Source organism: Protopterus annectens, chromosome 12.part0, assembly GCF_019279795.1.
Source record: "Protopterus annectens isolate FY-2018-M chromosome 12.part0, PAN1.0, whole genome shotgun sequence".
Taxonomy (NCBI): domain Eukaryota; kingdom Metazoa; phylum Chordata; order Ceratodontiformes; family Protopteridae; genus Protopterus; species Protopterus annectens.
In genome coordinates this window covers 844,088,262-844,104,460 of record NC_056746.1, presented here as the reverse complement: position 1 = coordinate 844,104,460, position 16,199 = coordinate 844,088,262, and the positions used below count along the sequence as shown (strand labels likewise).

General features: G+C 41.8%; 1 protein-coding gene across 4 annotated transcripts in view; it reads right to left on the bottom strand.

Moving 5' to 3' along the window:
- LOC122816834 (tripartite motif-containing protein 54-like) overlaps window positions 1-16,199 on the bottom strand; it is a 361,207-nt gene that overhangs the window by 113,731 nt on the left and 231,277 nt on the right. For 3 of the 4 annotated variants that reach the window (XM_044089886.1, XM_044089885.1, XR_006367102.1), the window contains exon 9: window positions 11-379. The exons of the other annotated variant lie outside the window; for it this stretch is intronic. In XM_044089886.1, the coding sequence (XP_043945821.1) occupies window positions 11-379 (369 nt within the window). The remainder of the gene's footprint in view (window positions 1-10; window positions 380-16,199) is intronic. 4 annotated transcript variants of the gene reach the window in all.

Sequence of the window (16,199 nt, the reverse complement as noted above, 5' to 3'; positions counted from 1 at the left end):
TGCTACTCACCTCACTGAAAATAGAAGTTACTTGATCTTCTGTTTTAAGCACCTTCTTCGTATTTTCTATTTCTGTTGTCCCAAAAGTAAATTTGTTGAGTGACTTTGCCTCTTCATTGACTAGGGTTGACTTTTCCATAGCACTGCAAAGCTCTGTTGAAGCTGGAAAAGCAACCAGCAACTGTTCACCACAACTTTCTTCAGATTCTTTAACTGTCACCTTCCCAGAAAAATGATGTAGGTCACGGCTGTCAAAATTCAACTGAGGGCTGTCAATTTGACAGTCTGGGGATACTCTGTCATCTTCTTCCACCTCAGTGAGGGTGTTCTGCATTTCCAAATTGATAGGGCCATGTCCTTCATCCATTTCAAGATCACACTATAAGTATTATATATAGAAATAAATGTGTTTCATGGAGGCATTTTCTGATAATCTTCAAAAAAACTTAAACATCACCAAGGTTGTTTTTATAAAAGCATGCTCATTACCCATATCTTAATTCAGCAGATTTTTCTCAGGTTTTATAAAATGGGGTATCACAATTTTTATTGTTAAGAGAATGACTTGAGATGTTACATACGTGGTTTGACTCCTAAAACATCCATTTAATGTGTATGTGAGAGCAACAGATATTCTGCATCTAGGCCAACTCTAATAATTATAACAGCAAGAGTTAAATAATGCCAACAACAGTCAGACTGGCAGAAAATTTAAAATGCAATAGTCTACATCATGCCTTAATTTAATTGTTCATTCCTGTAGTGGACAGAGTGTTGAATCAGCCTTACATAAAAACATTTAATTATTTGATTAGATTTTCAATTAAATATATGATGCTAATGCTGTCATAGAATATTTTTCAAAAATTACATGCTTTGCCATTGCAAGTATGGTGCAAGGCTCAAATGAAGTCTGACCCAATATATGTACCCACTTAAATAACAATCTTACCTTTTTATTTCCATACCCTGTCATATTATAACTATGGGAACATACTAAGCACTTCAAACAAACATAGGAAAATGGCTTTGAAATCATTGCTATAAAATGCCACAACTAGACCTTAATCCTAACCCCACACCAGCTGATGGCATGATTTTCTCTTCATTAAGTGGAGACTGGTACTGCACAAACAATTAACTGTGGCCTGTATGCTGAGCTCATCTCTGTATTATCTCTAAGCCTAGGGCAAAAGGTCAGAATGCCGCTTTCATCTCATCAACAAAATGTGACAGGTGTAGAGCCTTATCACATGTTATATGGAAAGCCAGGAACGTGTAAAATCAAAGGAGGCAGGAATCTGACTGATGCCTTAGCTAGAATTACAGTTAAAGGTTGTATATGTTGAGAAGATTCTTCAGAATAGCTGACTGACAGGGATATTTTCAAGACAAAATATGAGCAAGATCTATTGAAACAATACATTGAAGTGGCAGCAGATTAAAGCATACATTCTCTCTCTTCATTCTCTGATTCTTATTTTTTTCTTAACTCCATATGACCAACCTAACAACTTCTCTCGCTACACCCAGTCAGGCTATTCATTCTGCAAAGAGCAAGCACTGAGAATCCCTGAGCCAAGTGAGAGCCCTGTGGCCCACTCCCTCCTGCCCAGGTAATCCAATCAATCTAGTCATTTCCCCATGACAACAGTTAGGTCATAGAGAGTAGGCCAGCTTGCTGCTCCTTCAGAGTTACCTACTCTCCTCTGTGGAGCATTACTCCACTTACATTATCTTACTGGAGGTAACAGTTTTGTGCAGTTGTGCAGATACATGGTGGCAGCGCATGTTAATGGGCTCATGCCCCACAGGTGTAACACCTAGTCCTCCCATTAGGTGTCACCCCAGTTACAAGTCAGAGCTGCTTCCCTTCCCCAGCATGGGAGAAGCCACAGCAGCTGATCACTCTCATCTGGCAACCAAGACACACCAATCAAACTTGCATCAACCAGGCCACAGGCAGGGCTTTATCTCTTTACACCACTGGAGCTGACTCCTCATTCTGTGTTTTGTTCCCCATCCCTCTATATGCAGACACAAACACAGATACATAAATACAGACACAGACAGAGACAGACACATCACACACACACACACACACACACACACACACACACACACACACACACACACACACACACATTTGTGTGTCAATTTGTGAGTGTATATGTGTAAACATTCAAATGTGCTCATAAGGTGGGAGGTTGGCATAATGGTTAAGGTGTTTGCCTTACAAACACAAGGTACAGGGTTTGATTCTCACAGAGCACAATTGGCTAGGCTTAAAAATGGCCCACAAGGGCAGTTAGCCTAGTACTAATCTATGGACTTATGAACCTATATGGCTGTGTATGTGTGTGTGCTTGCACATGCTTGTAAGCACACCTGTGTGTGTATGTGTGTGCATGTGCATGTTTGCGTGTGACTATATGGATGTGGTTATCTTTCTGCTTTGATTACAAACAGTTCTACAAAGACTTGTAAACTCAGTGGGTCAGTAGGCTGGACACTCGATTTTGACTGTAGGAGATTAGAGGGTTGTACGTTCTATGTTTACAATGTGGGTTCATGTCCTAGCTGCCACCCCTGTCTAAAGAGAAGTAACTGTGAGCTCTCTTGTGATTTTAAATGCAAATGATCTGTTACGAGAGGCAGCTAAACCATTCTCTGACCTGAGAGAGTTACTCTAATAATTTTTTTAAAGACCATATAACCACTGTGTAAGCTTTTAAACTTATATTTACTGAACATTATTAAATATGTTGATACCCTTGTGGTCTTATGACACTACTAAGAGATTTCTCTCCTACCACATAAATGTGTCTGACGTCCTGGGACATAAAATTGCCACTTCAGGTTCAGACACACATCTCTCAGCCTTTCAGAGCAAAATTCAGGGACAAAGCCAAAAGGAAAGTTGTGGGGAGGACAACGGACCAAAATCATGAATATATTTTAAATATTGCTGTTATAAACTTTAAAAGTTGATGTAATAAGACAGCTTACATTATCATGCATTTTCTAAGGGTTAAGAAGTGTGAAACTCAAATGTCTGTCATTATTTACTAACTGCAATCTTCAACTAATCTCAGTGCAACAATAAATGTCCTGATTTCTAGACTAGAATGCTGATCCAGCTGTGGCTTGCCACTACCACCACCACCACAAAATTTTCCTTAATTTTCAGCCAACCAGTGTATACTTTCATTGCTTCCTGGGCCTGTAGGAAGTTGGAGGAAGAAGAACAATAGATTGCCTGCACAGTGAGAGTAGGATGATGAATTTTAATTTGTTTCAGCTTCTAAATTCTCTCCCTTGATCTGAGTCATGATGCAAACTAAAGAAGGAATTACTATGATGTTCTAACTGTCTGACCCCTGTTATAGTAGCAGTTGCAGCAACTGGAACACCCACAGAGATACCTTATTAAAAGGATATAAGGCCTAAACAATATTTCCAACAAGGACCAACTCAAAACCCTGTCACTATACTCAGTATCCTACAGACTGCTAACAGGTGGTCCGTGTCTGGCATACAAGGCATTCCCCGATCCAATACTTATGGACCTACTGAACATCAGCAAGTCAAATGGCATCAGAAATAATCACTTCAGGGATCCAAACCTCTTCTGCAACATCAACAGAATGGTTTGGAGGTATAGGTATATCTCACAGAGGATACTATTACTCTGGATCAGACTCTCCATCCATATAAAAAGAAGCTCATTCCTGTCAGTACTCAAGCACAACTTGCATCTATGAATGGGAAACAGAAAATTTACCCCAGGACTGTCAATGTACTACAAATGGACAGAGGCAGCTCCTAAATGTTTTATCCCATGCACGGTTCCCCTCAAATTATATACAGTATGATCCCAGTTATTTTCACTTGGAGTAATATACAGTTATCAAACGTGATAGGTAAGGTCAATCTAATGTCAAATGGGATAGGTTAATTTACATACCAAAAAGGAAACTGGCTAGGATTAAAATGGTCTGCATGGGCAGCTAGCCCAGTACTTATCTATAAATCTGTGAACCTATAAGATGCCTCCTGCCCCTTTTTCTTCACCTTTCCCATGGCTTTGGAAAAAAAAAATCACATTACTTGAAACTACCATGCGTGGATGGTTGTTAAGGTATTTTCCATTTCTGAATCATCCAGAGGACAGAGTGATGCTCGGTCAACCACATAGTGGGATAGATCACTTTAAGTTGAGTGTGTGAAATGGATTGAAATACTTATATGAAGTAATACTGCTTAGAGTTTATCATTATACCAATAGCAGTAGAAAATGCAAATTAAATAGAGCTGGAAGCCAATGAGAAATCAACCTGGAATGGAGAATTAACAAGTAAATACATTTTCCAAATGCACACTTAGAAGAGGAGAAACTAAGGGTAGAAAACAAAACAAAATAGGCTGAGAAGAGTATTTCAATTAGTGACCGGTGTCTTTCATGCATAAAGACTGAAATGGTAGCAAGTAGATAAAAAGAAATGCAATGATAATAAAGTAATAAAATGACCGTGCATCCTTAAATTTAATCAACTTAAAATCTGTAAAACCAAGAGTGTCAGGGGCTTTGCTGCAATTATAATTAAAAAGGAAGAATTGTAGAATACATTCCCCTTCAAGATTATAAAGTTGCTGTATGTTTAATGTTTCAGGTAAGCTGCGATATGAAAGCGCTGAAAGTTTTTAGGAAGGGCTGTGCAGGAAATCAATCCCGAGATTTGGACAGATTATCACACAGAGAGAATGAGAGACAGAGAGCAAATTAGCTGACAGGGTTGATCGATGAGCTCCGATGCTGAGAATCTCCAGTTCAGACACAAGGTAAAGCTACAACAAAACACCTCATTAGCAGCTAATTTTACCATATCTATGAATCACATACTGCACTGTCAAACCTGGTCACACTAGTGTTCTTACTACTATCCCACAAATTGTGGTAGCATAGAAACCACCCAACACACACACAAACACACACACACACACACACAATATGAGATGCAATGGTATTCTGGGAAAATGCAGCAGGGCTCTGTGTGAGGCCTACATTTTAATACAAAATAATAAATAGGTCCTTACTTATGTGTGCTGCTTGTGATGAAGCAGACAGCTGGACTGCTGAGCTAGTGTTGAGCTTTCCACGGACAAGAGTAACATCTGGAAGTTTAAGGAGGAGAAGTGCACCTTTTAAAACAGCCAGAAACTGAGGATAATTTCCTGAAAATAAGAAGTAACAGTATAACAAGAAGAGATGACATACAACTGTTCTGTGGGCATAACTTTTGATAATAAATAGCTTTATTTAAGAGGCTACTTGTGTGACCTATCATTTGTGATGACCCAATCAAGTCAGATTGCTAAACTAGGGGCTAGATTAGTCAAGGACAAGAAGTGCATTCATCGGCTGCAGGACCTAGCATCCCAGCCATCTTGGATGTATATCATGACTATGAGGCTCACTGTATATCTGGAGGTAGAATTACATATTTCAAATATTAATAAGTGTATTAAATTATATATGCTGATTAGGACAGAATATTGATAATGTTATAGTAGGAAGAGATTAAGCCACCATACGCTTGCAGGAGAAATTAGCTAGGACAGTGTCAATTTGCAGGGTATTTGCAGTTCAAAGACTCGGACATTACAGTCTCTCAAGGGGCAAAATAGCACAGCACTCAGCGCATGTTCCTGATGCATGTCATAGAAATGAGAAACCTATGTAAGTGAGCCGGAATGAGTATGCAAATGCTAACACGCAAAATGTTGATCTGATTGAGAAATATAAAATGGCCTCACCATGGCACCTACCTATTTTTTAGACTGAGAATCATCATAGTGCACATGAGGTAGGTAATGTTTCAATCAACAGCAGCTGTGTCTCAGCAGCATGTGTTAATCACCACTGTTGGAGTTAGTATACACCACAGTCATCCTTGCGAAAGGAAGAGGTACAGACAGTGCTTGATATTACACCAGCTGAGTGACAGACAGATTTTGTATTGTCTCTCTGTGGACAGATTGACTGAATGAGACCTCACTGAACCGTGTCACTCAAAGTGGTATAGACGTAGACTCATTCTTCTGGATACTAAGGTATGTGCAGCTGTAACCATCTCAGCTACAAAGACCTTTCAATGACCTAATCAGACTTAGAGATAATGCAGGTGTTGGTCTTAAGAATCCTGAACCACTTCCTTGACATGCTGCAGACTGTGGATGGGTAACTATGGTTCTTTAGAAATGCAGAGGAGAGAATCAACATCCTTGGATATTTTATAATATCGCTCATTTCCATAACATCCTGTGAACCATACATTGTGCACACATTGTGATAATGCCATACCTGGGCCACAGGAATGCATCAACAGGAAGGGCTCCCACTCCTAATTGTCACATCACTTGTAATATCAAGGGGAGTGTTCATAATGTGCCCATGCACCACCCAGGCAGTTCCAATGATTTGCACATTTGGCTCATATTGGATTTATACCAAAAGGACTCTGTGAAGGGATTTCCCACAGGGTCATCTAGTTGCTATCTAGATGGACAGATCTATACAAGCAGGTACTATACCGGTAGAGAGGGAAGAAGCCACATATAATATGTTGTTTATCATGTGAAGCAGGTGATTCTGGATATGCACTAGTTACCCTAGTTGATGACCCCCATTCATAGGTTCATAGGTTCATAGGTAGGTATGAGGCTATCAGCCCAAGGGCCTATGTAAGCCTAGCCAACAAGGTTCCTTGGCTTTCACCACCCAAGAAGGTTATTTTCCTGTGCCCCTGTCAAGCAGGGCCACAGAAATGATCCCCGGGGTAAATTTGCTATTTCCCATCCACTCATCAAGATTTTTCTTGAAAAGGCCTAGTGAAGAACTCTGCTTGACATAGACAGGTAACTTGTTCCAGAGTATGGGAAGTCTCTGGGACAGGAATCTATCCCTCCAGCATGTTCTGTTTATTTTGGTGACAAGGTTTAGGTCTCTAGAGAGTGTAGCTATGAGGGACTGGGATTTCTTTAGGTGTAGCATGTCCAACAGTTCTGGGTTTGACATAGCTTTGTACGTTAGGCAGAGATCACCTCGGAATAGGCGATGTGCTATGGAGTAAAGCTGGAGTTTTTTGAGACGGTCAGTGTAGGGCATCTGTTTGAGTCCCATAATCCTCTTTGTGAGGTATTTTTCTGGCCTCTCCAGCTGTTGCAAATGTCTTGTGAGGTATATTCCAAAAGGGGCGTTGTATTCAATAATGGGTCTAATGAGCTGAATAGAGGGGAACAATGACCTCTTTTTTCCTGGATGAGAAACCTTTCATGATGAGGTGTGCCATGTAGAAGGATTTCCTGACTAATGTGGTGATGTGATTATCAAAGGAGAGACTACTGTCCACCGGAGTCCCAAGGTCTTTTATCACACCTTCGGCATTATGTGGTAGTTTATGGGTGCAGTGTTTTTACAAAAGGGAGTGACAATGCATTTTTTGGCATTGAGCTTGAGGCCATGTTTCTGACACCAGGCATCAGTCTCAATGAGGCCCTTCTGTAGGATGTCCACATCATTGGGGACTCGACTATGGCACCTAATTTGCAGTCATCTGCGAACTTCATCAGCCAGAGGTGCTCTGTGTTAGCCTGTACTTCAGATAAGTAGATCCCAAAGAGCAGAGGACCCAAGACTGAACTCTGTGGTACTCCACTTGTCACAGGTTTGAAGTCAGACTTGGAGTCTGCAACTTTTACAGTGTGGGTTCTGTCAGTTAGCCAGTTGGCAACCCATCTTGCAACGTATGGATTTAGTGAGTTTATCTATGATTCCAGAATGGGGGATGGTGTCAAAAGCCTTGGCAAGGTCAAGATAGGCTGTGTGAACTGTCTTACCATCATCTACGGCTTTGGTGACTGTTTCAAAGAAGTCAATCAGGTTCAGGAGACATGATCTTTCCTTCACAAACCCAAACTGGGTGGGGTCCAAAGTTTGGAGGTTACCAATGTCTTTGTTTATGAGTTCCATGGGGATACATTCCATGGCCTTGCAAACCAGGCTCATCAGGCTAATAGGGAGATAGTTCCCAGGGTCCATGGTGGCTCCCCCTTTGTGAAGTGGTATAACTGTTGCTGTGCACCATTCAGTGGGCACAAAGCCTGTCGTGAGGCTATGATTGAACATGGTGCTTAGGTGGTGGGGGGGGGTGCAAGTTCATTCTGCAGTTTGGTAGAATGCAGCCCAGGATGTTGTCCGGTCCCATGGATGCTGTATTCTTGGCTTTAGAGAGTGCAGTTTTTACCTGCTCAGTTGTGATTGCAGAGACACTGCATTCTTCCAGTATGGATATGGGCCCTTTAGGGGGTGGGGGGTAAAGTTAGCACTGAACCTGTCAACCAGGATGTTGGCTATATCAGCTGGTTCCATAATTTTCATGCCATTGTGCTTTAGCAGATCTGGGTGTTTCCATTGAGATTCTTGACATAGCTATAGAATGCTTTGTGGTTGTCCTTAGAGTCAGTGACAATCTTGTTTTCATAGCTAGCTTTGGAGGATTTTATGAGGGATCTCAGCTTCTTCTGAGGCTGACCAGGGAGTTCCTCCACTCATGAGATTTTACTCTCTTTTGTAAAAGTTTCTTACTTCTGTTGTAGAGTTTGTTTATAGAAGGGGACCATCAGATTGGCTTCCTTGTTTTGGAGGATAGCGTCTAGGTTCTGTTATGGATAGCACGATCCATGCACTCATGTAAGTGCTTATAGAGTGCATTTGTATACGATTCACCAGTCATAACTGTATTGTCCACCTGCATTGGTGACATGAAGTTGGCGACGTCTGTCTTAAGAAGCATGAAGTTGGCTTTAGAAAAATGTTTTACAGTGGTTTCCTTAATGGGGGGGTGGGGTCAGGATGTGGATATCTATCATAATTAGCTTATGGCCAGATATGACCAACGAGGAGATGACTTCAGGTGTGGAACACCGGTCACTCATGTTGGTAATGACCAGGTTCAGGATATTATTGCCCCTGGTGGGGAAGTGGATAAGTTTATCCAGGGCATTGGAGTTTATGTATTCTAGAAAGCATTGAGTAAAGGAGTTGGTACATGAGTAGTTTTCCCAGTTAGTGGTAGGGTAGGTGAAATCGCCCATTATTAGGGTGTTTGGTTGAACCCTAATATTTTCTAGTATATCAAGAAAAGAGGAGTGAGAATCCTGGGGCATGGTGGGAGATCTATAGCAAGCTACAATATGGATTGCATTTTTGCCTAGAGTTAGTTGCACTTGGATAATTTCGGATGCATTATGTTGGGCAACTAGCCTGGAGGTGTGGTTATCCTTAATTAATATAGGCACACCTCCTACCTTGGTGTTCCGGTCCTGGTTGTGTGGCTGAAAGGTATGGTATGAGTTATATCCTGGTAATGCATGGGTGCTCTCAGGAGCCTTGAACCAGGTTTCAGTCACTGCACAGATATCGATGTTCTCCATTTTAAGGAATACCTCGAGTGAGTGTATTTTGAGGGTTAGGCTTCCAGCATTAAGTAGCAATACTCTCAGTTTTTGCTTGCCTGTATCTGTTACGGTGGTGGGTTTATCATTTGGACCTTGCCTAAAAAAGGCACTATAAGGGTAACAAGAGCCTTAGCCAGTATCCAGAATCCCAGGGGCGACAGGTGTAGGCCATGTCTGGGAAAGCATCGTGGCCTGTCAACCATGTCGTCCCAGGCAGACAGATACTGGATCCCTTTAGAATGATACCAGAAGCTTAGCCAATTGTTGAAGTCAATCATTTTGTCCTTGAACTGTGATATCATTCTCGGCGAAGGTAGGGTGCTACTCAGGGCAAGGGTCATACCTGCCTGGATTACAAGATCAGAGAGCTCCTCCATGTCTCTTTTCATGTAGTCCAGGGAGGGATGTCTCAGGTCATTCACACCAACATGGACAATGACTGAGTCGTATCTGTACTTGTTGTGGAGTGTCCTGAGTGCATGGGTTATGTGGCAGATCCTGGCACCCAACAGGCAGCTAACAGTAACCTTCTCCTTGTCTGTTCACAATGCCCAGAGCATTAGGGAAATGGCCTATAGTAGAATACCTGCTGAAATGCAGAATTTAGTGGAGTGGGTATTCAGCCTTCTCAGGGGATGGTTCCATTCCCCTGACACATTAGGTGGTGCACTGCAGTGCAGACCAGACAACTACAGCAAGGTTTCTGTTGTGCCTCCTATGCTGCCCACCATGACAGTGTGCATTAGGTGAATATCTAGAGAGGCCCTTCCATACTAGTACTACCAGAAGTGGAAGGGCACAGTGGAGAGTCAAGTGGGGAGTATGCAAGACCAGTACCACAGCTGAGGCCAGAGGTGGACACAATACATTGCAGCACTAGCAAAGAGGCAGTATCTGTTCCACAACTATGTATATGCATGCATTACTACACCCAGACTATGGAGGACAGTGCACATACTCACCATGCTTTGCATCATACAACTTACATACCCACATATTAGGGGTGGCTATAATGCAGTCATCACTACTTGCACAGCTAAGGGACTCACTGACAGATTGAAGGGTCATGGGAGGTAAACATGGTAACTACATACCTTGGTAGGCCATGGGGAACTAGGAATCACATCCTCTAGTTGTGGGGTCAGGCTGCTACAATATGATAATTGGCATTGATGTTTGTGTTGGCTTGAATATCAATAACGTGATGCAGTCTCTAACAGGAAAGAGAACTACTGGGCAGTGAGCAAAAAACAAAGACACTGGAACACAGAGGTGAGTAATACTTTTACTGGACCAACATAGGTTTTGCAATTACTTCAGCTTTCAAGCTGGCATGAGCCCTTCGTCAGTTATTAAATTAATTATATTAATTACAAAGCTTAAGTACATCATTTATTTACAGTTGGCTAAAAAAAGAAATCTTGAAAAATGCTAGAGTGGAAAAAAATGTAGCTCAGGGTATACCTGAGAGAGAGAGAGACACTGTGTGTGTGTGTGTCTGTGTGCGTGTGCGTGTGTGTGCATGTGCGTGTGTGCGCGCACGTGCGCGCGCGCGCACGCATGTGTGTGTGTGTGTGTGTGTGTGATTGTGTGTATGTGTAACAGAGAGAGAGAGATAGTGAGAGAAAGAATGAAACTGTAGAAGATGGTCATGATATGCTATGAAAATCAAGTTTGGCATGTTAAATCAAAGAAGATAACACTCAGAATGACTGCCCTGACATTTAATGAGACAATAAATCTCAAAACAGGAGATCTGTGGGGTGAATAATTAAATCCTGAGAAGGAAAACAAGAAGTTATAATTTGCAAGTTATCTGTGTATATAGGCAATGTTTGTGAGGCAGATATTTTCATTAGCAGAAAGTAAAAATTAGCAATAATGTCCAGTTCATGATGATGATAAAGACAGAGATTATCTAGAAAATAATGTACAGGGTTAGAATGAGAACAGGCTGTGCTTTAGCTAACTGAGAGAAAGAGAGAGAGGACGAATGAAAATTGTGTCATTATGTCAGCCTAAAGTTCTAAATAACTGCAGAATTTGATAAAGTTTTGTTATACTGTTAAAACTGACTGAACATTAAGGTCTTACTGACCGTTAAGTCTGTTCATGACTAAAATACAGGTGTTAAAACACAGACCTCAGTGATCTAACAGTTAATGTTAATATTACAAAATAGTCAGTAGTTTGAATTCAGAGTAAATTTGTCATAAATCATGCATTAGCAGAAAAGATGTTACTCTTCAGTATACCTTATTTATGTCCACTGTTGGTTGCTCAAAAGCAAAAGTGGGGTATTATAGTGTCTCATAAAACCAATATTCAGGTTCATGCAACTGTCTGAACAATTGAACTGACTTAATCTCCATTTTTTGTCTTTCCAAAGGTGCACAGAAATGTCCTTTAAAAACCATAACTGTCATTTGATATCGAATGATCAGACTTGGAAAAATGTGCTAATAAGGGCTTGTCAGCTATTTTATTTGCAACTGTGAGTCTATGATCTGTCACAGGGGGTTTCTCTTTATACTGAAGCAGCTGCTTTTGGTGGGTCTATATCAAAACACCGAAAGTTCACAATTTCGAATGTTCTTACATCGACCCCTAATCAGCGAACGCTGACAACATCGAACATTCAGAACAGCAAATTTTTTCCTAGGGAAAAAATTTGCTTTTCCAAAACACATACACACAACACAAGCACACCAAACAAACAGCAATCCACACACATACACCCAAAATCTTACAGCTAGCCCTACACTAAACTGTACAAACACCACTAACTATCCACTTACCTTAACCCAAACCCTAACCCTAAGGTCCGTCACTATCGCACACTCACCTCACCCGCGCCCTAACCCTAACTCACCTAACCCGCCCTAACCCTCACGTCCACACAATCGCACACATACCTCCCTCGCACCCTAACCCTAACTCACCTAACCCGCCCTAACCCTCATGTCCACACAATCGCACACATACCTCCCTCGCGCCCTAACCCTAACTCACCTAACCCACGCCCAATCGCACACTTACCTGTACCCGACCCGTAACTTTCCACCACAGCACTGAAAATAGTGTAACGACAGAAATGGTCAACTGAATTCTTTCCCTAGGAAAAAATTTGGTTATCTGTCGTTTCGCTATTTTCAGCGTTCGCTGAATAGGGGTCGATATAAGAACATTCGAAAGTATGAACTTTTGGTGTTCTGATATAGACCCGCTTTTGGTAGCTGTATTGCTCATCTACAGCTTTGTCAAACTCCCTGGCAGAGTGAATTTGAACAAGCATAGCTTCTTTCAGCTGTGCCAACTGTGAGTCTCTTTCTGACTCACTACAATAAATGAGGTGATATCGAAGTGCTTGATTGTAAGTAACTGACTTCTTTGTGTGGCTGGGATAATTACTGCTTCTGTGCAGATACATCTGTCATTCAGTGGGTTTCCTGTAGCCATGTCCCTGTAAATGTCCCATTTTGTATGGTTACCTTAGTGTCAATGAAGGTTGCACTTTGAAGTCGAGTACTCCAAGGAGAGTTTAATAGATGGGCGGATTTTGTTGAGTTCTTGGTGGAATTCCTCAAGGGAGGCAATACTATGTGTCCAGATTATAAATAAGTCATTAACAAAATGGAAAGAAGTGAGTAGCTTATGTGTGCAGTATTGTAGGAATTTGTCTTCTACATTTGCAATAAAGAGGTTTACATATTATGGAGCCATACTGGAATCCATTGCAGTGCCCATAGTCTGAACGTAAAGTTTGCCATTAAAGGTAAAATTGTTATGTGTCAGAATAAACTCTATAAGTTGCCCCACTATATCTGATGATCTGTTTTCTTTTCTGACAGGCAGCAGTTCCATCTTTTTGTAGAGTGATGTAACATCCATTGTGGCTAAAACAGTGTTAGGTGGTAGTTCACAATAACTTGACAGAATGTGAAGAAAATGAGTGGTGTCTTGATAGAGCTGTCCCTCTCACTGATTCCTGGTTTCAGAATTTCTGCACAAACCCAGAAATCCCTGTTGTTAGGGCTCCTTTGCCTGATACTATTCATCTTCCTGGATTTCCTGGCTTATGGATTTGTATAGCATGTTAAAAACTCCTTCCCTAGGCTAACTTGGAATGAGGTCAGTTAGTTTTGCCTGGGTGGTGAGCATTCACCTTGATGGGTCATGCTGTGCACTATTCCTAATAAACTTTATTGTCCACAAAGTGGTCACATAACATGAGCGGGAGTGGTAAACTGCATGGCAAAAGGCAACAAGTTACTAGTAGAACTACATTAATGTGTCTATTTTCAGCTTGATGAGGCATTCCAGGTGCTGGGCCAGAGGAGGGTCTTTCGCCATTATCTGGGTGAAGCTTATGACTAGGCATTTGAGGGTGTGTGCAAAGGATGAAACTGATAGTGTCTTACCAAAATTCTTTGCAGCCTGTCATGGCATGGTCTGTGTCTTACCTCACCACATCCAGACCTACCCATGGGCATGGAAAGCATGGTCTCTGGAGGCAGACCAGAGAGTAGCTGCAATACATTTCTTGGAGGAACCTATGAGGCTTCATTTACCACCACTGACCTCAGCAGTAATGTTTGTACCCTGCCCAAATACTTCATGTCACTGTGCACTTGCTTTATATTGTTCCAGAATCCACTGAGTATGCATAGCATCTCAACAGTGTTGTTGGTATTAACCAATTATACATGGATCATTGTCCTTTATATTTGCTGGTTAATGCCACATGTAGCCATATCATGGATGGTCCTTGAGCTGTACAGAACCCCCACCCTCCCACCATGTCTATCCTCTATGATGAATGTGTGCACCCTGGAGATGATTTAGGTTTATAATGCTATGTGTGCTGAGTATACAGATGGACTCCATGACGGGATTTCCAGCAGTAAATGTCCACCATGCTCTGGTGAAGCTGTGTGCTCAGCCTGTACCTCTACAGTGGCTTCTATAATGGTTGATATGGCTGACCTCTCCTCCTGTAGTGCTGTAGACAGTGCCACTATGTCACTGGACCATGATATCTGTACATTGTCATCACTGTCAGCCATGGGTACAATGCTGACATTGGCCCTATGTTGTCCTGTTGTGCAGGACCCGCTGCCAGTGGAATCTATAAAAGCAGGAATACTCATGACAACATTGTTTGCCTACATAAATAGGTCCCTATAACCCCCCCTTTCTCATTCATCGTACCATGCATTTATATTCAGCTATGACATATTTTGAATATATACTATGTCATGCAGGTTGTTCCAGTTTCAGGCCAGAAATGTCTAGAAAGGCAGATATGCAGGTGGATCTTGGTCATCCCCCTTAAATGCAGTGGAGTGTGCTATATTGTACTTCAGTAGACATTACTTTCTTGGTGCTTCCCCAACTGGCACACAGGTGGCTGGTTCCAGCATGGCTCCCATATCCAATGAATGTTAGTATGTTAATGGACCACTCCCCAGCTGGTGTGACATGAAAAACTCCTTAGTCTCAGTGAGCTGTTTTAGTGTTGGTGGTCCACTCCCTGTGCTAGACCCTATCACAATGCCCCATGCCTTTTCCTTTGCAATGGGATATCATATCAGTAACTCTTTGATGAACCTGTTGCAGAGGTTTATTATGGCCACCAAGTAAGTTAACATCCTCCACCAGTCTCTGCTAGAATTAGTCACAGCAATGCTTGTCTGCAGCACTTTTAGTGAGAACACAAATGTCAAGTGTGTGAAGCGACTACACTACCACTTCAAAAAGTTTTCCAGGCATTGCATCCCTCAGGTGGCCATGCTTGTACATGCACACCTGTGGTAAAAAGATGTCAGTCAGTGGATATGTTTGGTGTACTGTGGCCATAGTTCCCCCTTATGCACCTGTTTACCTGTTGTAGTTATTCCAGTGCACAACCTCCCCCACAATATTGCATGACACCCCAGACTGCAGCCCGCTCCACCTCTTTATGCATCAGTTTATCACCTCCAGTTAGTGATATACAAACCACTTCCCCAACAACTTACTGTAACCATGTCTCATCATGTAACTCTGGACCCCCCCCCTCCCCCCGTGGAATATCCTACACAAGTTTTCTATTGGGTATACCTGGCTTCCCAAAAAACACAGGTAGTCAGTCAGTGCAGTGTTATGCCAGCATCCTTATTTCCAGTTACATGTAAACCACAATGCCTACCTCAATGTGACCACATTCAGCCCAGGGTTTGTTGATCTTGCTGACGTACCTTACCAGGCAAGAGTCTTTCCTTAACTTTGCGAATCCTTCCATAACTCTGTAAAGTTGTGGTTCTACTGATTTTTTTTTTTTTTTTTTTTTTTTTACAAGACTTACTCTATTCCAAAGTGGTACGGTAATGAGCAGGGTTGTGCAAAATGGAACCAGTGCTTTATATATGTAAAGGCTACACAGTACTGCTGTTTCTGAAACACTTCCATAGCACATTATGCTACATAGGTATGCTGACAGTAGCCAAGCATGTCACAGCATCCATGAAGCATGCAACTTGTATATCATGCATATGGTATGTGCACACCCATATCACCAAGATGCAGCACTATAACCATTCATAGCTGCACAGTGAAGTACGAGGGAGATAGAGTAGTATCACAGTGCACCTCTATGTGATGTGAGTTATGATCTACAAAGATACATTTATGTGCGTGGG